At 36.0% G+C, this 22346-nt stretch overlaps 1 protein-coding gene across 4 annotated transcripts in view; it reads right to left on the bottom strand.

The window, feature by feature from the left end:
- The window catches only part of fbxo11a (F-box protein 11a), a 50784-nt gene that overhangs the window by 14133 nt on the left and 14305 nt on the right, over positions 1-22346 (bottom strand). For all 4 annotated transcript variants that reach the window (XR_002459814.2, XR_012388700.1, XM_005169554.5 and 1 more), the window contains exons 2-11: positions 10808-10935; positions 8739-8820; positions 8512-8656; positions 7794-7923; positions 7400-7483; positions 6730-6862; positions 5361-5467; positions 3248-3359; positions 1500-1606; positions 1283-1420 (exon numbers count right to left, since the gene is read on the bottom strand). Coding sequence is in view for 2 of the 4 variants with exons in the window: in XM_005169554.5 (XP_005169611.1) it covers positions 1283-1420; positions 1500-1606; positions 3248-3359; positions 5361-5467; positions 6730-6862; positions 7400-7483; positions 7794-7923; positions 8512-8656; positions 8739-8820; positions 10808-10935 (1166 nt within the window). In the remaining 2 variants the exon portion in view is untranslated. The remainder of the gene's footprint in view (positions 1-1282; positions 1421-1499; positions 1607-3247; positions 3360-5360; positions 5468-6729; positions 6863-7399; positions 7484-7793; positions 7924-8511; positions 8657-8738; positions 8821-10807; positions 10936-22346) is intronic.

Consider the following 22346-nt stretch of genomic DNA (forward strand, 5'->3'; position numbering starts at 1 on the left):
TGATAGTATGTCTGATAATATTTTTTCCTCTGAACAAAATCTTATTTGTTTTATTTTGGCTAAAATAAAAGCATTTTTTAACCATTTTAAGGTAAAATTTATTAGCCTCTTAAGCTAATTGTTTTTCAGACTGTCTACAGAACAAACCATCATTATACAATAACTTGCCTAATTACCCTAACCTGCCTAGTTAACCAAATTACCCTAGTTAAGCCTTTAAATGTCACTTCAAGCTGTATAGAAGTGTATTGAAGAATATCTAGTCTAATATTATTTACTGTCATCATGACAAAGATAAAATAAATCAGTTATTAGAGATGAGTTATTAAAACTATTATGTTTAGAAATGTGCTGAGAAAATCTGTTCTCTGTTAAATAGAAATTGGGGGAAAAAATAAACAGGGGTGCTAATAATTTAGGGGGACTAATAATTCTGAAATCAACAGTGTGTGTGTGTGTGTGTGTATATACACACACACACACACATGCACATTCAAATAGCTATTAACTTATTTTTTTTTTGGTGGGGCCAGTGAAAATTTGTGCAGGGCAAGTAAAAATCAGAACCACTGGCCCGATCGGGCCAGTAGAAAAAATCCTTAGCGTTGAACCCTGATTATTATCATCATTATTATTAGCTGCTCAGAATGACATGCTTCTAACACTCCCAAATATACACTGCAAGTCAAACGTTTGGGATAATTAGGATTAAAATAAATAAAAGCTGATAATACTTTTCTACATACCAAGGCTGCATTAATTTCAATAGAAAAACTAAAATAAAACTATTTTAGTGATGATGCGATAATGTGCTTTATCTGCCCGATTCCCGCTGAAGTGGGCGGGTTGTGTGACGTTTTGATTCGGGGGCGTTCTGGGGGCGGGGTTTGCTCGACGCGCTGCGAGCTACTAGCCTGACAGTGGAAACGCGGCATGACTTCGTCCTCACTGCTCAACCTCCCGATGATTGGCCCGATAAAAGCCCTGGCTCGCACTGGCCCGACAGTGGAAATGCGGCTAATGAAACCTTACTGTAAATTCTAAATATTAATAATAGTACAATGCAGGGACGTAGTGGACATAAAACAGGGACAGCTGTATGAAATCCAAAGATTTACATTCTTAATTACCTGTTTTTAAATGGTCTAAAAGTGAGGGGGACGTATCCTATCGACATATGGATAATATTAAATAACACTGTTGCATTCTGAATATCCCTCATGGCTTATTGCTTAAACACAGTGTCTGTGATGGTGTGCGTGTAGACCGAGAGTGTTTTTACCATGCCGTGGTCAAACGTGAACACCCCGACGTCTCTGCCGTGATGGATGTGGTTGCGTCTGATGATGGGATTACCGTGGTTTTTCACCCAGATGCCAGCGAGAGCATTATTGGAGATCTCGTTGTCCTCATAAATGCCCTGCAGAGGGAACAGAGAGACGAGTGATTCTTCAGCTGCTCATCTGAAGGTTTATAATGCAGGAGTGTGTTCAGATTACCTGCGCATGGTCTGTGATGTAGAGACCCACGTTCTCGCAGTCACTGATGTTACAGTGTTTGATGGTGGGCGACGCTCCCTGACCGCTTACACACACTGCAGATCCCACTGCAGCAACACGCACACACACACCAATGAGAACATCAAACACCACAGCAAATCAAAACCTCAAAACACACATGACTGGAGGAAGCGTGCACAAATTACAAGATGAGTATTACGTATGTTTTGTTTTCTCGATTTCATATTTTTATTTTATTTATTTATTTATTTTAAATAATGTCATATAGCATATATATAATAAAGCAAAAATAAAAAAGAATTTAAAATTCAATATATTAAAGTTAAATATATTTTAAAATATAATAAAAATATTTTTAATTAATAATTTAAATATATTAAAATATTAAATATATTAAAATGTTTTAAAAAACCATACCTACATTTTAATTTGATTGTATTCTTTTATTTTTTTTTATAAAAAAATATTGTCTAAATAATTAAAATCATAGCAATTTATTAAAACAATAACCATTTTCAACATTAAAAAAAAAACATTTTAAATATAGCAAATATTAAACATCATTTTATTTAGTATTTTTTAATCATGTGTGAAATAAATACAATTAAATAATAATTGAATATTTAATTAATTCTTTTGTAATACATTTATTCATTCATTCATTCATTCATTTAAAAACTTGATGGATAAGTTGGTGGTCATTCCACTGTGGTGACCCCGGATTAATAAAGGGACTAAGCCGACAAGAAATTAATGAATACATTTATTTTCATTTTATTAAATAATTAATTAATTTTATTATATTTTTTACACAGAATTTTCATGTTGCCTGTTTTCATTTTTCTGGATTGCAATTTAATTGTTCAATTCCATTTAAGTGATTAAACAGTGTCTAATCAATGAAACCTTTTTTTTTTGTTTTTTTTTTACATTTTTTGTTTTTTTAATTTTTATTTTATTTCAATTCTGTGTGGGAAAAATACAATTAACTTTAAAATAAAGATAAAATATATACATTATAAATACAATTATTCTGTGATATTTTACACACACACACACACACAAACACTGTCAAAAGTTTGGGGTCAGTAGGATTTTTGAATGTTTTAAAATCAGCTTCTCCTGTTTACCAAGGCTAAATTTATTTTAACAAAAATACTGTAAAAATTGTAAAATGTTATTGCACAATAAAAGAACTTTTCAACAGTAGTTTATAATTTAATTTAATCATTTATTGCAGTGATTTTAATGATGAATTTTTTGCTTTATTACTCCTGTCATCAGTGACATGATCCTTCAGAAATCACTAATATTAATTATTATTTTAGTATTATTATTATTACTATTATTATTATTATTAATGGTAATAGTAATAAAAGCCATAAATGTCTGGAATAATAATTTCATTTGAAACTATATGCAATAAGTAATTTAACTTTTTTCATTTAATATATGCCGCCTTGATGAACATAACATTTTTATTTAATTTTTTTAAATAAAAAATAAAAAAACTTTTGACCGGTAATAAATAAACATATATAATTATATAAATATATAATTATATAACCTTAAGACCAACATGTTGAACATGAACGTAAATCACAAGCCACAATTATGAGCAGTAGAAACGATAAATGATTGGCCACTGAACACTGAAGAACTCCAACATTCATTCATGCAATATATAACCAGATGTAAAAGCAACAGATTTGTGCTGCTGTGCTGACCTGTGCAGGTGCTGCGGATGATGCAGTGGTCAATGATAGGGCTGCAGTTCACTGTGATCTCCAGGCAGTGATGAGCGTTGTGATGCTGAGCTGATTTATCATCAGGGTTAAACTGGACAGACAGACATATCATATACATTACATGCAACCAACCTGCCTAAACTCATGACATTCAGAATCAGAGCTCTTTTCACTAAGTGTGCACAAACTCACAAGGATTTTTTTTGTAGGAGCTCAGGGTACATAGATACACACATACATAAACACTGAAGGACATTGAAATAAATGGAAAATGATGTAAACAATAAAAAATCTCAAGTTATATATAAAGTACTGTTCAAAAGTCTAATGCTGCGTTCATTCGATGCGCACAAATGGCGCTGCGCAAATTCAGCGTTTTGCGCATGACGCGTGACTCGCTCAAGTTCGAAATCCTGAATTTCAGTGGACATTCACGCCGCGTTATAAAAGACACTGACAATAAGCCTTAAGGCTCATATGATGACTTTTTGTAAAGTATAGGCTACTACATAGCATATAACAATATTTTTGTTTACATATGATATTGCATTAATTTGCATACATGTTTTATAAGCTGTAATATTAAAGCCTCAGTTTGGTGCGAAGTTTTCCTTACGCAAAAATCAAGAAAAACTTAAGATTTGTTTGATTGGTAGATTAGGCTATGTGGGCTATTTAAAATGTATATTATATAAGAACTATTAATAATTGTAATTTTTCACATGGAAAAAGGTTGGTTTGTTGGTTGTAGCCTCACTAAATCATTACCAGCCTATTTATTGAGTTTATGACGCGGCTCCAGGCAGCACAGAGGCGATCAGCATCAGCGCTGTTTTGTCAACTCCTCTGTGTCAAACTGTGATCAGAAATATCCTTCTTTCAGTTATTATAGGCTTCTCTGAAAATGAATATTTCTCTTTCATTTTATTTAGGCTAGATTATTATTTTATTTAACAAAGCAACAGAATCTTACGGCAACACGTGTTTTGGTGCTAAAGCATATAGCGGACTTGTTTTGAAGCACTTCACCCCAAAGGTTATTTGTAATTCTTTATTCCCCTAAAAAATGTAGCCTAGTTGTCTTTTTAATTATTAATGCAGTAATTATAATGCTTTGTTTCATTGTTTATCTTTATTTACAAGTAGCAGAGTATTTACAACTAATATACAGGCTATTTCTGTCCGTCCGCATCCCGTCCAAGTGGTGCTCGCTGCAGAGCCATTTGAGGAGAGCTGAGCTCCAGCGAGGGGGAGCTTAAGCTTGAGCTCCACCTTTTTTGCACTTCTATGAGTGATGTCACTGGGGGTAGGGTTAGGGGTGGGGTTGGTGTACGCATTAAAACAGCTTACAGGAGGAGGAGCGACAGCTCATGCTCCCCCTCGCTGGAGCTCAGCTCTCCTCAAATGGCTCTGCAGCGAGCACCCTCTCATCCCGTCCCTTTGTGCCACCTGGCAGCATAGTCGCAAACTGTGGTAACACCTAAAAAACACGTTCTTTCTCCTTTAGAGTGGCGACGGTACATGGTGCGGAGGTCATGGCCATATAAAAGTCTCACCTACAGTAGGTGATGGCCACGAAAGCAAAAGGCCAAAATGACCAAAAATCTGTCATTCTGCTTTTACTGAATCTTTTGGTTTTGTTACCAAAACTAAAATACAGAGAGTCACTTGCTTCTATCTGCCACAAAAAATATTAAAAAAACAGTCAAAACATCGCACAGTGTCTGCAGAAGTCATTTTCATTGGTTGCACTGGGTCAGTAGGTGCATACACAGACACACACAGACACACAGACACACACACACACACACACACACACAAATGAACGTCATAAAACTAAAGTTTGTTGTACAGTTGGAGGTTCACTTCTGTTATTTGGTACAATTGCATTCATATCATAAGTGAACTGTACCAGAGTCTGCACAAACCGTAACCCAGACCACCTCTTTAATGCGGATTCGGGTGCGCACCACAGTTCAGAAGACAGCATTGACACCAGCAAAACGTACCGTACTCTGACGTCAAAAGTGCTATTGTAAAAGCACCCTAAATGTTCTTTTATTGAAGTCCGCATGCAAGTAGAGAAGCTTACCTTTATTGTCATATATCCTACATAGGCATCTTCTGATCCCTCCATAAACACAAACGTCGAGTCTCTTGTGTTCTCGATGATCACTTTATCTGCTACTTTCCCCGGAGCTGCGAACACAAATGTACGATGAATATGTAGATTTAATAATAAAAAAAAAGAAATGTTTATCACTGCTAAATCAACTATTTTAAGACCTTTATAATGTTGAAAAAGATTTTAATTTAAAAATAAATCTTTTAGACTTGTTATTAATATAAGAATCCTGAAAATAATTATATTAGTTTCTATACAAATCTGAAAATGTTTTTAAATAGACGTACTCCAAGGAGTATTTTTTATTATTATTTCTTTTTCTTTTTATTGCATAACTTAATTTACTTACAGTACTTAATGTACAGAGCTTTTCATAAGCAATATGATTAAATAAAAAAATCCAGCAAGACTAGAGAAACAAACAGGCTCAAAGATATGAAAATATGGTAATAAATTAAATATGTAAAATAAATCCAAAAATCTAAATATTTCTAAATAACAAGTTTGTATTTCTTAGCCCACACTGTGAAAGTCAATCTGCGTTCAGGTTTTTATTCTCTTTTTATTTATAGTTATAACTAAACAGATAAAATCATGATGGTGCATTTGACAACTTGGATGTTCAAATTTACTATGTGGGTATTTTACATCATTATATTAAGGAGCATTTCTTAAGAAATTACCATATTATTTTGACAACAAATCAGCGTTTCAGAACGATTACAGAAGGCTCATGTGTTGCTGAATATTCAGTATTAAATCGCAGGAATAAATTCAATTTTAAAATATATTCAAATAGAAAACAGCTATTTAAAATTAAAATAATATTTCACATTTTTATATTTTCACTATATTTTGAAATAAACAAATGGTGCCATAAAATAACTTCAAATGCTAATCCAGTTGCTTTTATTTCTTAGCCCACACTGTGAAATGCAATCTGCATTCAGGTTTTTGTTCTCTCTTTTTTGTTACTTATAACTAAACAGATAAAACCATCATGGTGCATTTAACAACTTTAGTGTTCAAATTTACTATGTGGGAATTTTCATTTTACATCATTCTATTATTCCCAAGAAATCAGCATGTTATTTTGACAACTAATTAGCATATCAGAAGGCTCATGTGATGCTGAAAATTCAGTACTCAACCACAGGAATAAATTATACTTTAAAATATATTCAAAAAATATTTCACGTTTTTATACTATTTTACTGCTTTTTTTAAATAAACGAATGCAGCCTTAGAGAGCATAAAAGTCTTTGACAGACATTATAAACAGAATTTAAATACTGACAGTTACAAAAAACAAAACAAAAAAAAAACCTGTTCGTACCAGCACCAATCATTGTGATGGGGGACTCGATGTAGATCCATTCATCAGTGTAAATCCCCGAGTGGACAAATATCAAACCGTCAAAGTGGGCCTCCTGAACTCCTCCCAGAGCGTCTTCAATGGTGTCGTAATACTGAGGAAAACACATTAGATTGAGCCACTTTAAAACTTTTATCTAAACAAACTCCTAACATTAAACGTTAAACTCATTCTGCTGAATTTGTGCTATAGACATGGAGAATTGGGATGTTCATTGCATCATTTATGCAATTATTTTTGCACAATATATACAGTTGAGTATATATTTTGAATTTGTTTTTCTCTTAAAAATATTTCTCAAGTGATATTTAATGGAGCATGGAATTTTTCACAGTATTTCCGATGATATTTTTTCTTCTGTAGAAAGTCTTATTTGTTTTATTTCGGCTAGAATAAAAGCAGTTCTTAATTTTTTTAAAACCATTTAAGATCAATATTACTAACCCCCTTATGCAATATTTTTCTTTGTTTGTCTACAGAACAAACCACTGTTATTTAATGACTTGCCTAATTAATGTAACTTGCCTAATTATCCTACTTAAGCCTTTAAATGTCAGGTTAAGCTTAAATTTTAAGCATTCGTTTAATGACCAAAGAGAAACAATGTACCTATAGACAATCTAGAACTCACCAGCATGTTTTCTCGTCCCTTATATCTGGCTGGGTTGCTGTAGAAATGTTCTGCAAAGCCGGGTTTCACATGAGCGCCTTTATACTGCAAACACAAAGGTCAGAGATCCGTCAGTCTGTGTTCCTTTAGAAATGTGCTCCCATAAAGCTCCCTGAAGAAGCTAATGACTACTGACACATCAAGATCTCCTTAATTATCACATTATGGCACCATCTGTGCACTTTCGGAAAATGACTCAAATCACTCATTCTCAGATTTCACATTGTTGTCCTAGAACAATCCTTGCGGTCAAATGAGTATAATGAGAACATTTGATTTAAAAGGTCACAGAGGGGGCCATTAGATACTAAAACATGACTGTTTCTAGTCTAGAATGCATTAAAACGAACAGTACCAGTTGTTGAAAGCTCTCTTTCCAGGGATTGGGTTGTTCATACTCCTCTGGGTTGATCTGGAAGAACTTCCCAGACTCGGGGTGCATCATGGGACGCGTATACTCGAAAACTTCCATGTAGAGTCTCTTCCTGCAGATCATAGGAGAAGAATTAGGACTCTTACACCACTGTCACATTATCAGAAAGCATTTCTCTGGTTCATAGAGAGACTGTTTAGATCAGGGATCACCAAACTTGTTCCTGCAGGTCCGGTGTCCTGCAGATTTTAGCTCCAACCCTAATCAAACACACCTGAACTAGCTAATCAAGGTCTTACTAGGTATACTTGAAACACCCAGGCAGGTGTGTTAAGGGAAGTTGGAGCTAAACCCTGCAGGGACACCGGCCCTACAGGACCTAGATTGGTGACCCATGGTTTAGATGATGATTATGAAGAAGTTGTCTATGTGATGAATGAAATGGCCTTAAACAATAACTAAATGCACTACAGAATGTTACGTTTTCACACAAACAGCATGTAAACGCATCAACCTTTCACAGTGTAATACTCACTGCTCTCGAGTTCTTTTAAAAGGTCTACACACTTTGAGTAATATTTACACCAGATACTTTTACTTGCACTACAAGTAATGGTACTTTTTCTGGAGTATGATTTTCAGTACTTTTTCCAGCGCTGTTGGTCATTGAGAAAGCATGCATTTTAGATTGAACACCTACCAGAGGATGGGGTCATTGGCCAGTTCACTAAACCGCTTACACACACAGGCCGCTCGACATAGGTCTTGCTCCAATAGATAGGAGAAGATTTTGAGGACCACCTCGTCTGGAAGCTTGACTTGCAGGTACTGCTCCGCTGGAGTGACTGGATGAAAAGAGAAGCAGCGAAAGTTGAAAATCAAATCAACTGCAGGTAAAGTCTCGACAGATTACAAGATGTCCATTACCGGGCAGATCTTGTGATTTTCCAGACACTCTGGCACGTTTTGCCCGATGGCCGAAGTTTTCTGTTGTTGACGTGGAAGCACCCTTTGAACAAATTGAGATTTGTAGTTATAATTTAAGGATTTATAATATAGTAATGCAAATGCTCTACAAAATCATCCCAAGATTTTTTCCAAACAGAGCCAGTCAAGACACTTGCACCCTTTGAACAAATTGAGATTTGACATTTTATTTACAGCACATACAATACGCATTCACGCTGAACTCTTTTTTTATTGTATGCATGATTTACTGTATGGTTTTAGCAAGTCAAAAAATCATTAGAAATGGAATTTACAGCCTAATTTGGAAAAGTAAAATAAAAAACACTTTAAATTTGCGAGTATCACAAGATTGGAAATTAAAGTACAAAAATAAAAACTAGGGCTGTCAAATTATTTTTTAAAAATGCACGTAATTAATCACACTGTTTTTGTAATTAATCATGATTAATCACGAAACGGCGTATTTATTACAGAAATAAAAACAGGCATGTAAGTGCCATTTCAATTTCAAAACAATCCATGCCGATAGCAAACAAAAATCATTTCCATGTTGGATTATAAGTGGACTACACATGCACACACGCACGCACGCACGCACACACACGCACACACACACACACACACACACACACACACACACACACACACAGAGAGAGAGAGAGAGAGAGAGCGAGAGAGAGAGAGAGAGACAACGTGCGCAGTACAGCACACAGTGAACAAGGGATCCCTTCAGATTCATCAACACACACGATTGCGTTCATCAAATTTGCTTAAACTAAGCGTTTTTAAAGTATGGCTGTATTTTACAAGCAAGGATTCTGACAGAGCAACGTGAAGCAGAAGCTTAACAAAAGTGTGTGTGGGGGGAAACACGTCAAACTTAAGAAATGTGAGGACTCATGCCTAAAGGCAGAGAACAGGGCTGTCTTTGACAGCTTGCGACTTCATCTGCCACTTTCACTAGAGTACATTTACATGGACACCAATACTCCGCTTTTATGATTAAGATACTACTAATTAAGAGTCTACCATGTAAACAGTGATTTTTGATTACCTTAAAGAATCAAGCAAGTCTTAAAAAATGCAAGGTTTTTTTTTCCCGCTCGCCATGCGGTATCAAATTCTATTAAAACATCCTGAATGAAAATATAAATGAAGGTGAACTGCTGAACTCCAGTTAAAGGCTAAAGATTAAAAATGAAACACCGAAACTAGATGAACTGGAGGAAACGCAGGATAGCCTGGTGATGCCACATTAATTGTTTTATACTGAAACTTTCCTTTTTAAAGCGCATCCTTCATCTTATCCAAATTTCTTTGCACGTTAAACACACGCAGGACCAGAGCAAGCTAAACTGGCGCTCTAGACAAACAGCAATCACGCTGCCCTGTTCACAGATGAAAGTATAGGGACCGTGAGGGAGGGGTTGGGCAGCCACCTAGGGCTCCTCTATGCACGCGCCGTCCCTAAACACACGTCAGCCACAACAGTAAATAAAAACAAAAAAAAAAAACACTGCAACTGCGTTATTTTTTTTTTTTTACGTGTTAAATATTTCAAAATAATCACGTGCGTTAACACGCTAATTTTGACAGCCCTAATAAAAACACTTGACAGTCTCATAATTTGAAGAAGTTGAACATTAAACTCTAACTTTAAGTTAGAAATGCTTTGATTATTCAAATATATTTAAATGTGTAATGTAAATCATTTAATTTCAGAAAAACATACAAACTAAAAACAGAACAAATAAATATTAAAAAAATTATTTTGCTAAAACATTTCAAAGAGCCCAGACAAGTTCATTTTTAATCCAAAATTTTAACTTTATTACTGAATGAAAACATGATTTTTAAATCTTTAAAAAAAAATGCAAATATAAAAAATAACCAAGAATCTATTGCTATTAAAGTATCCAATTGAGTTTAAATGAAAAACATAGCATTTGAGAAGAAAATGTCAATATTTGCTGGCATTTTTATGCATTTAAATATCATTTATACTGTGTTGATCAGCAATAACACACCTCCATGTTGGTCTTTGTTGGACAAGCTGTTCTCTTCGGTAATAGAGATTTTCTTCGAAGTTGGTACGGACTATTTTGAGCACCTTGACCAGATTCTTCTGCAACCATCTCGGCAGGAACTTCCTCATCTACAAAAGATTAATAAACAGTTCAATAAGAAAAAAAGGTAATACAGCTCAACTTTACATTTAACACCAACACATGATTCAGATTACACAGACTTCACATAAAAAAAACACCTCATATACTTCATTCTATGTTGTGTACAAATCTATGAAGGACACTTTTATATAATATAGTAATATCTGGACAGAAGTCTGAACAGCATTAAGATTAAAGCCTAACTGTTCTATAAACAGTACTATGTACACAGGGTTATATTGATTTATATATATTATTAAACCATGATTTATGGTTACATTTAGCAGTGACTCCACAATGTTATCAGTTGCATGCTTTCTTAAGCCACATGTAAGCATTTTAATCCAGTTTGAAGCATTTAGGAACAACAAATTATGTTGTTTGTCATTTAAGACAGATTAATTGCATTTAAATGTATGCGATAAAGATTATAGACTTTTTTATGCTTTTGATTATTCAATTTGTTTACTTGAATACTGTTAAGACTCACAGAAAACTATAAAGCATTGCTTATTTCATTTGTATCTTCCTCTACTGTATTTAACAAAGCTTGTTTATTATATTATTATTTGAATACAGTTTTTCTCCCCAAAAAACATTAAGCTCTTTTATTTATTTATTTGTTTTTGCTTGTAATTTATTATAATTTATGCAGATATGCTGCATTGAAAAAGACTTGATTATCCCAGTCGATATTTCCAAACAGAGCTCCTCAAATCATGTGGTGAAATTATATTCATATCGCAGTATATGTTATTAAAACAAATAATGTCAGATGTTTCCAATATCCTGCAGGCCTAATGTAAAATAATGACTTTATCAAATAGAGCCATTTGAGTCTTCTGCTGAAATTATACTCAGTATCGCAATGTTTATTGCAGAAAATATTGCTGTCATGTTTTAATTTTAAAATGACGCGGTAGCATGTTTTTAGCACAATTAACTACAATGTTAACATGTTTTCATTTTTAAATGATCTGGTAGCATGTTTTTAGCACAATTAAATACAATGTTAACATGTTTTCATTTTAAATGATCTGGTAGCATGTTTTCAGCACAACTGAACACAATGTTAGCATGTTTTACTTTTTATTGATTTGGTAGCATGCTTTAGCACAGCTGACCACAATGTTAGCAAGTTTTACTTTTTGAATGATTTGGTAGCATGTTTTTTTGCAGAACTGACAACAATGTTAGCATGTTTTTCTTTTTATTGATTTGGTAGCATGTTTTTTGCACAACTGACCACAATGTTAGCATGTTTTACTTTTTGAATGATTTGGTAGCATGTTTTTTTGCAGAACTGACAACAATGTTAGCATGTTTTTCTTTTTATTGATTTGGTAGCATGTTTTTAGCACAACTGACCACAATGTTAGCATGTTTTCCTTTTTAAATGATTTGGTAGCATGTTTTTTGCACAACTGACCACAATGTTAGCATGTTTTACTTTTTAAATGATTTGGTAGCATGTTTTTTGCACAACTGACCACAATGTTAGCATGTTTAACTTTTTTAATGATTTGGTAGCATGTTTTTAGCACAACTGACCACAATGCTAGCATGTTTTACTTTTTGAAATGATTTGGTAGCATGTTTTAGCCCAATTAACTACAATGTTAGCATGTTTTATTTTTTAAAATGATTTTGTGGCATGTTTTTTGCACAACTGACCACAACGTTAGCATGTTTTATTTTTTAAATAATTTGGCACAATTATGTCTTTTTCCAAACTCTTTTTAAATATTCCAAACAACTGCAAGCACAATGTTCAAACACATACCAGGGAAATAAACATCTAAAATCCCAGAGCTTGTTCTAGACAACCAGAACAACCTCAACCACTTGTGTTCCTTCACTAATAAAACAGTGTCATTAACAATAATGAAAAACAGCATGTACCCCCTCCTAAATCAATTCTCTCTGGCTCTTGGCTTAATGCTCCAGAATGTAATTCCTCTTCAATATATCCAAGTGACCATATGGAGGACGCATAATCAATATTTGCATAATTACTTTAAAGCGATAGTTCAACCAAAAATCCTTTACTCTGCCTTTAATGTCGAGCAATTCAATGTAAATGTCTAGACAGACAGACAGACAGACAGACAGACAGACAGACAGACAGACAGACAGACAGACAGACAGACAGACAGACAGACAGACAGACAGACAGACAGACAGACAGACAGACAGACAGACAGACAGATAGATAGATAGATAGATAGATAGATAGATAGATAGATAGATAGATAGATAGATAGATTTTATTGCACAGCCCTCATGTACAGTTTCAATAAATGTGTCAATTGCAACTTCATAGTGAAAAATTAAAACTGTAGTCCTCCTCCTGACATGCTTCCTATGGAACTTGGATTTCCGACTTTAACACCTTATATAAATTTAACTTCTATCTTCCCAATATTATTGCAGAATAATCCCCATAGTCTTCCAGAATAGTCCTAGCCACTCTAAATTAATTATCATATTTTTTCCAAATAGAGCTATTCAAACTATCTGGTGAAATTGTATTCACAACATCGCAAAATATACAGTTAAAGTCAAAATTATTAGCCCACCTTTGAATTTATTATTATTATTTTAATATATCCCAAATGATGTGTAACAGAGCAAGGAAATTTTCACAGTATGTCTGATAATTTTTTGTCTTCTGGAAAATTTGTTCAGCAAGAATAAAAGCAGTTTTAAATTTTTTAAAGCTATTTTAAGGTTAATATTATTAGCCTCTTTAAGCTATATTTTTTGATAGTCTACAGAACAAACCACTGTCATACAATAACTTTCCTAATTACCATAACCTGGCTAGTTAACCTAATTAACCTAGTTAAGCCTTTAAATGTCACTTTAAGCTGTATAGAAGTGTCTTGAAAAATATCAGGTCAAATATTATTTACTGTCATTATGACAAAGATAAAATAAATCAGTTATTAAAAATGAGTTATTAAAACTATTATGTTTAGAAATGTGTTGAGGAAATCTGCTTTCTGTTAAACAGAAATTGGGGAAAAATAAACAGCGTGGTGAATATTTCAGGGGTGCTAATAATTCTGACTTCAACTTTATATTGCAGCAAACAAAATAATGCAATGTCAACCCATTGTGATATGTATATTGCATTATTTAAATACTGTGATATGCTATTGCACATCCCTATAGTGTACAGCGTCAGTTCCTGCTCAAATATACATCATTTCAATCATTTAAGCCACGTGAAAGATTAAAAACACTGCAGTCCTCCTCCTGACATGCTTCCCAGGGATAAACGCTCAGATCAGCAGAAGGTCGCACAACTTGGACTTCCGATTTAAACACCATACTGAAATCTCATCAAGCCACTGTACGACAGGCTAGTCTGGCAGCACTGAACAGCTGTGAAGGAAAGCAGAGAAGGGGCCGTGACCTCCTACAAAAACACACGTCTGACCGCCCCGGCAGCTGCAGCAAAGCGAGCAGGTGACCCAACATGCGGGTCAACAGAGGCTGAATGGGCCGTTCATGACACCCGTGCGGGGTGAATTATCTGTGCGGCATCCCTTTGATGACAGAACTGAAACCCGAGACAGAGCCGCTCCACCACTGCAGCCCAAACACACACACACACACACACATCTCCTCTCTAGACACTTACATCTCTTCAAATAGAAATGCTAGATTCATTTTAGAAAATGCTGGTTAGACATAAAAGTTCATACAGAAATGCAGCAGTATTAGCCATGTTAAGTCATGGGCCGGTATAAGATTCTGACGGTATGATAACCTTGGATAAAAATATCACGGTTTGACAGGTGAATACTGCTCTAGGTGTGTGCAAGTTTTACAATTCTGGTGCAAGATGCTGTCATCTAAATGCAGATTTTTTTGGGGGGGTTGAACTAGCTCTTTAATTGTCTGGATCTTTGGAGAAAAAAGCTTTATAATTGATGGGATCTCTAAAGGGCACATCTGACAACGCACACACTCGCTACAGAACAATATTGCAGTAATATTCTCAATGGTCATCGCTATGGTAACCCTGATGGAGGTCACACATAGGACAGCATCTCTGCAGGCGTCTCCATTTGTTCTTCTTTTCTAGCATTGACTTGTACAGCAGACAAAAAAATGAGCATATTAAGTCAAATGAAAACTGCACAAAACTGCTACAAGAGACTGCAATAAATGTGAAGTACTGTTTTGAGCTGAAACGTTTAAAAGCATTCCTGTAGCTTCAAAAGTACAGCACTATCAAGCAGAAATGCCATGGTCATAGGTTTGATTCCCAAGAATATTCAAGTAATTTTGAATAAAAGCACTTGCCAAATCCAAAAATCTTTTATTCATTCATTTTCCTTCATCTTAGTCCCTTATTTATCAGTGGTCGCCACAGTGGAATGAACCGCCAACTATTCCAGCATATTTTTTACACAGCAGATGCCCTTCCAGCCGCCACCCAGTACTGGGAAACACCCATACACCCTCACATTCTCACACACACACACCAATTTAGGTAATTCAATTCACCTATAGCGCATGTGTTTGGACTGTGGAGGAAACCGGAGCACACGGAGGAAACTCATTTCAACACGTGGAGAACATGCAAACTCCACACTGAAATGCCAACGGACCCTGCCTGGACTCAAACCAGCAACCTTCTTGCTGTGAGGCAACAGTGAGCCACCGTGCTGCTTATCCATAAATCCTCTATTATTTACAGTCTTGTTTTATTAAATAAATAAGAGATTTTCAAGTGATTTTAAAGGCATATTATCATCAAACCTTGAGTTAAGACTCATCAAGTTATAACAAACCACATAGTGTCCACTAATATGACAATTAAACAACTTCCTCAAATTATTTTGACAACATAAAGCTCAGAAACCAAGAACAATCCAGCGTCCTACAGCTAATGAGTCCAGTAAAACATGAATAAATGACCCAGTCTTTTGCAGATTGGAAACATAAAAGAGCTTTCTCAAAAACTTTAATATGACTTGCATGAATTGTCAATACAGTAAACTAGTGTGTTTCCTGGTTACAAGGCTGTGGCATTCAAGAGTCACAAAACACCAAAACACATTTTTTGAGCTGTTGACAGTTAAAAACACTATTCGGACAAATATATCGCACTAATAAGTGAAAATTGGTTGTTTTTGCGCTATTTTGAGCAAATTCGTTCTGCTTTGAAACAAATTTTGAAGCTGCGTCACGCCGATTAGATACTTGTGTGTATACCTGCGAGTGCATCGTGACGTCTTTGAGCTTTCAGCATTAATTAATGAGAAAAACCTGGCTCAAACCAATCAGCGCGCTCTATTATGTATGCGGTGCAACTTCATTAATATGCATGATAGTTTTTACCTATTACAGTGTTCAGACGGCAGAGACGCCACATCGTGTTGCCAAAAACAAGTGGAAGAACAAAAATTTAGAGACACGAGTCATCAGTGTTGCGTGAAATAGACCACTTTAAGGTAGCATGCGAGCTCCACTTGCACGAATGTGCGTATGTTCAAACTAATGACTCACTTCATGAGTCAAACAAAAGATTTGTTCAAAATAAACGAATCGTTCAAAAATGACCCATCACTGAGGCGACATGGAAGAACATGCAGTGCCGGTGTTGTATCCAAATCCTCCTCTGACATATCTGACTCCCCCTCACGTGCACGCATGTCACACAGTGCCTGCAGCTGTCACAGCGGTTTATCAGAAACCTTTTATTGATCATTTCTTCCGCAATTGGCAGCAAGAACGAACATAGAAACCTTGTCAAATTGACAAGCAGCACCTGAATGTGTTCAAAAGAATTAAAAACATCAAAATGTGAGACCTTAAATGCGCAAGACCTCACTGTCTTAATTAAATCATTAAAAATCAAGGCATGATCATATTTTATTTTGGTCAAATAAGCGTAATCTAGAGGCTTTTGTCTTTCATATAAGCCACTTCTGATACCAAATAACCAACTAGAAGTCAAGTTATTACTTGTTGTTCCTAAAACTTGGATAGGTGACAAGACGTTTGTCAGGTAATGTAGGTCTGTTTTGTTCAAACTCAAACTTGATTTATAAAGCACTTAACAACCACCAAACAGCAAAACAAAGTGCTGTACAATGAAATGACTGCACAAAACAACACTTGACGTATAAAACAAGCTTAAAGAAAACCCCATACGCAAGACACACTATTTAAACAAATATCAAATCCAGACTCATATCAAATCTTTTATGCACTGTGATTGGCTAAAACTGACGAAATAAATCTAAAAAAAAAAACATACATGTTTAAATTGAAGTTAATAAAGCCCAATATACTGGCAATCACCTTAAAATGTGGTTTAAAAAGTGTGATCAAATATGAATACAAGGTGAAAAAATACACATTAAATATCCATATAGAACACTGTAGTAATGCAACAAGTCTTCATTCACAAACATAAGATGTAACAATTGCTAATGAAACTAATGATATTTAATTGAAACCCCATCAAAATTTCATTTATTAAAAAGCTATGATGCTATAAAAGAAATGACTTTCTGCTTGTTCAAACTATTTATTTAAAATTAAAAGTAAAAACACAATTCTTGAATTTATTTATTTATTTATTTATTATTATTATTATTTTTTTTTTTTCCACTTAAATTTAAACATGAAGGAATTGTTTAACCCAGCATATTTAGAGTGTATTCTAATGCCTCATGAATGCAACACTAGGGTCTGTTTCTTGGTCAGATATTTGCAGTGAAAAGCAACTTCAGATTTACATCACATGACAATATAGCATTTCTTTATTGCTCTTTAGATAGCCAAGTTCAGACCTTACACACAGTTTAGCTTTCGGAACTGTTAGCAACCTGCAAATCCAACAGTGATGTTTGTAACTCGATATCCTGAGATGAGCGTCGGTCAAAGGTTAGCATTGAGAAATACAAAGCGATTCACTCAAATTTAACATCACTCTCATTAATAACACTGAGACAGTCTGACACCCAAAAAAGCATGCAATGTTTATCCATAAAAAATGGTGTTTAACACACTCTGACGGCTAATTAGTGCATTAACTCTATGCTAAGAGAATATGCATGTGTGAGAGATTAAGGGTATATAAATATCAGCTTAAATGCCTTTTTCATGGCAAAAATAAAACAAACATCTGTTAAAGAGACTCTTTACTTTGATGATTAAAATGTTACAAAGCGTGTGCAACTGAAGGCTGATTTATACTTCTGCGTCAAACGCCGGCGTATGCTACGCCGCTGACGCATAGCCCTTCGCCGTGGCCGTCGGCGTCGCTGACGTGCACCTCTCAAAAATTGTAACTACACGTCGCAACGACGCGTAGCGCAAGCTCTGTGATTGGTCGGCTTGGATAGCGCTGACGAGTCTGGGCGGGACCGAGAGCCGCGTGAATGGTGCGAGCCTGATGGAGCGATTGTTTACAAGTGTGGAGTCCCGTGAAGGAGCTCCAGATGGAAAGCTTTGTTTTGTGTTTACCTCATAGTTAAAGTTGTTGCACGTCCGCCGGTTCCTGCCTCAAAATGAGCGAGTTTGAGCCACTTGTACATCCCGGAAGTGTTTAGGAAAAGCAAAACACCAGCGAAGAAACTCACAGAGGAACATTTACACCTCACTGCCAACTAGCGTTTCGGAAGTGTTAATGCAGACCGACAGAGACAGCGCGCAGAAGTATAAATGCACAGTTACGCGCGTTGCATGCGCCATGGGTTACGCCGGTCACTTGACGCAGAAGTATAAACCAGGCTTAAGGCAGATCAACATCTGTAAGGTGTAAATAATAATGATACAGTAAACCTCAAACTCTGTAAACTCTGTATCAAATCTGAGCTTTCAAGTAAAGGAACCAGCCATCATTATTCTGCAACGCTACAAATAATGAAGTTGTATAACTACACTACCCCCTATGCTAAAAACAGATGGGGAGGTAGTGGCTGGCATGCACAAGAAAAGAAACCAAAAAGCCACTCTGGCAACATTCTTATTTATGTACAATCACTCATTTTCATATGTGTTGTTATTCTGACCTGAAGTGGTGAGCATGCGGATTGCTTGACCATTACAAAGGGCTTTGCGCTCACGCTCCCCTGACGTCTCTCATAACTGATCGACCATCAATCGTTTTCTCAGAGGATGACAAGTTTACGGAGAAAAGTAAAAAGCACTACAGTGTTTGGGTGCGCTGTGTTTTTCTGAGGTAATTCGTCTGTTAAAATGTGTATATTCCATACAAAGTGTGAAGCAGATTAGTTAGTTCTACTTGCATGAATCATGGTGCGGTCACGGCGTTCGAAAAAGTTGAATTATTTTCAACTAGGGTGCCTGGAAAATGCACGCAAGTCACATGTGAGCCCCTTCCACAACATGTGAAACACACTAGGGGTGTCACGATTTTTAATCGAAATCGATCGAAATTTATGCTCAATTTTGATTATCGAATCAAAAAATAGAATCGTCGATGCTGCCACGCCCCCATGTCACGTCAGCTTGGCTTGCCAAGCGGGAAAATAGCAGGCTTGTTGAAGTGCTTGTTAAACTGCAGAAGCAGGAGACCCGTCGACAGAGCTTAAACCCTCTCCTCTTTCAATAAAATCGCCGGTGTGTAAGCATTTTGGATTTCCAGTGAGTTATGTTGACAACGTTCGTGTTGTCGACAAAAAAAAACACAGTTTTGCAAGCTCTGCTATGCACGTATTACGTACGGTTCGTCTGATAGACAACACCGGCATCGCGATCCTCCGCCCGCCCCCGTTGCAAATCCGCTCGCGAAAAGTACACACTCAGGCCCTGTTTACACTAGCCCCTTTCACACATACAGACCTTTCCGGAAAATTACCGGCAATTTTCCAGAAAGGTTGTATGTGTGAACAGGTCCTTTTTGAAAATACCGGTAAATTCGTTCTGGCTATTTTCCGGAAAGAGAAGTTGTAACATTACCGGTAATTTGCCGGAATGCTGCGCTGTGTGAATGCAGAAGGAAGATTGCCGTAATAAGCGCGTGCACATCTAGAACCTGCTGACGTGAGACGTCTGCTTTAGCCAATCACAACAGTCAGACGCATTTACGTCCGTGCGGTTTGTGAGAATAAAAGCCTTTGAATATTTTTCCAGACACATTTAGCTGCTAGAAGTTAGTCAGATCACGTTTATATGTTCTTCTTAATGCCAACTGTGTAAATAATCATCGATGAGATGCTTATGATAAGCCGTTGTTTGTTTACCTTCAAGGTTTGCGTGTGCCTGTGAAACAGCCTGTGAGCGCCAGCACACGCACATATTATGAACATCTCGACATGCGAAAGTGATCCTGCGAAAGTTGTTCACAATATTGATCATCCACAGAGTTTGTAATTTAGTCAAATGTTTACAAATACAAGCGCAGCCGTTTAAAGCTCATTTGTGGTGAATGATGTCAGAATTTACCGGTATTTTGGAATGGATGTGTGAATGCTTTTTTCCGGAAAATTTCCGTAACGTCCTCGCCTGTGTGAACAGCGTTTTTTTCAATATACCGGTAAAGTCGTTCCGGAAATTTTCCAGATATTTACCGGTATCACTGTGTGAAAGGGGCTACTGTCTTTGTTTGTAAATGGCATTTTAGAACGACAACGATTTGACATCCACAGTGGCGTGTAGCATTTCTGAGCAGCCCTCCTTCCTCTCTACCTCTGAAAATGAAAATCACGTGACCACACAGACGCACTCACAGCCATGCGCTCGAGACAGCAGGTCCAGGCAGTCAGAGGACTGCTTCAATCTTTCACTCACTTGTACTTTTCATTTTAGCGAACACCTCAGATACTGTTGGCTGGTTCCTGTTGGTTGTGCGTCTTTTTTACCGACGCCATTATAACGACACAGATCACTGCCTATTCACGAGTCCCGCAGAAAAAAGTGATTGACAGGTGGTAATTATGTGTGTATCTTGCCTTTATTCATTTACTGTATGATTTGTTTATGGGTAAAACAAAGACCATGCAGGTCAGGTAGTTTAAACGGTAGGCTACAAATAATTAATTGGTCATTAATTAATTAATTATTCATAATTGAAAATCGAATCGTGCCTTTAGAATCAAAAATGTAATCGAATCGAGGATTTGGAGGATCGTGACACCCTTAATGTGCACATCGCTCCCATATCTTCCATCCCATGCCTCCATTAGGAAATGAAAAACTTACACTCTAAGCTTATTGACATTCAAGTGCGCGCTCAGCAGCCACATTTTATTAAAATAATAGCGCTTCTTAACAGACTTTATACAGAATCTTTTTTTTTTATTGATATTGTCACTTTGGTCAATAAATTTCAATACCGATATTTATATAGCCCTAGCGTAACCCACTTTTCTATAACGAATAGTTTTATGGCAATGAAAAAAAGTCAAGTCGACAAGAATAAACAACACACAAAATAAAAAACAATACACTTCAACATTTACGTTTATAGATGGTATAATGTATGAAAATACACAATTGATCCTATGCATTCAAAGCCCATGCTCAGGTAGCAAAAAAAAGATATATTAAGCTGTATTTTACTAACATTCACCACTAATACCATAGTGAAACTGCTGATTTAAATCTGACTCCAAGTCATACTCACAGGTACGGTCATCCAAATGCCACATTTCAGATTAGCATCAACATTACCACTAGACTGCCACCAAACACATGCTTAGCTGAAACACGACCTCCTCTTTATCATACTAAGCCCGCTGTGGGAGGATGTTATTAATAAAGTATTATGTCTGAAGTGATGGTTTACCGTCAAGCGAATGGAAAGCCATCCTGTATGAATGAGACTCGCGGTGCAAACGCAGTACTGTTGCTCTGGTTGCACCGGGGGCTCTCCAGGGCTACTAGTCCAGTAACCACTACAAACACGGTGTCCCACCAACTAGTTTAACACAACAGACAGCACGTTGTCTCCCAACAAAGATCATCCACACTCAGGAGACACAATAAATGTAAATATTACACTACTATTAGCAGAGTGATATCTTGAGCAGTGATGTGCACAACACATAAAATAAAGATCTATAAAGTATTTACAACTTTTATTGCATTACAATGGCCATGTTTCCATCCAACTACACTGCATAAAAATACAGAATAACTAAGGCTGAACAATATATGGTTTGAGCATGGATATCACAAGGTTTGTATCCGCAATAGTCACTTTGCAGGATCAAATTAAAGCTTATGAGATAAAAGATATTACAATGACGACCATGTTATTTTACATTTGTTTGTTCTTTTATTTTGGCTCTATCGTATTTATATATGCTAGGAATTTATTATATTTTAAGCAGATGCATTGCACACATAAAGACTTGATCAGCCCAGTTGATTTAAATGAATGAAATCTTCTCATATAGAGCTA

This window comes from Danio rerio, chromosome 13, assembly GCF_049306965.1.
Source record: "Danio rerio strain Tuebingen ecotype United States chromosome 13, GRCz12tu, whole genome shotgun sequence".
NCBI classification, from domain to species: domain Eukaryota; kingdom Metazoa; phylum Chordata; class Actinopteri; order Cypriniformes; family Danionidae; genus Danio; species Danio rerio.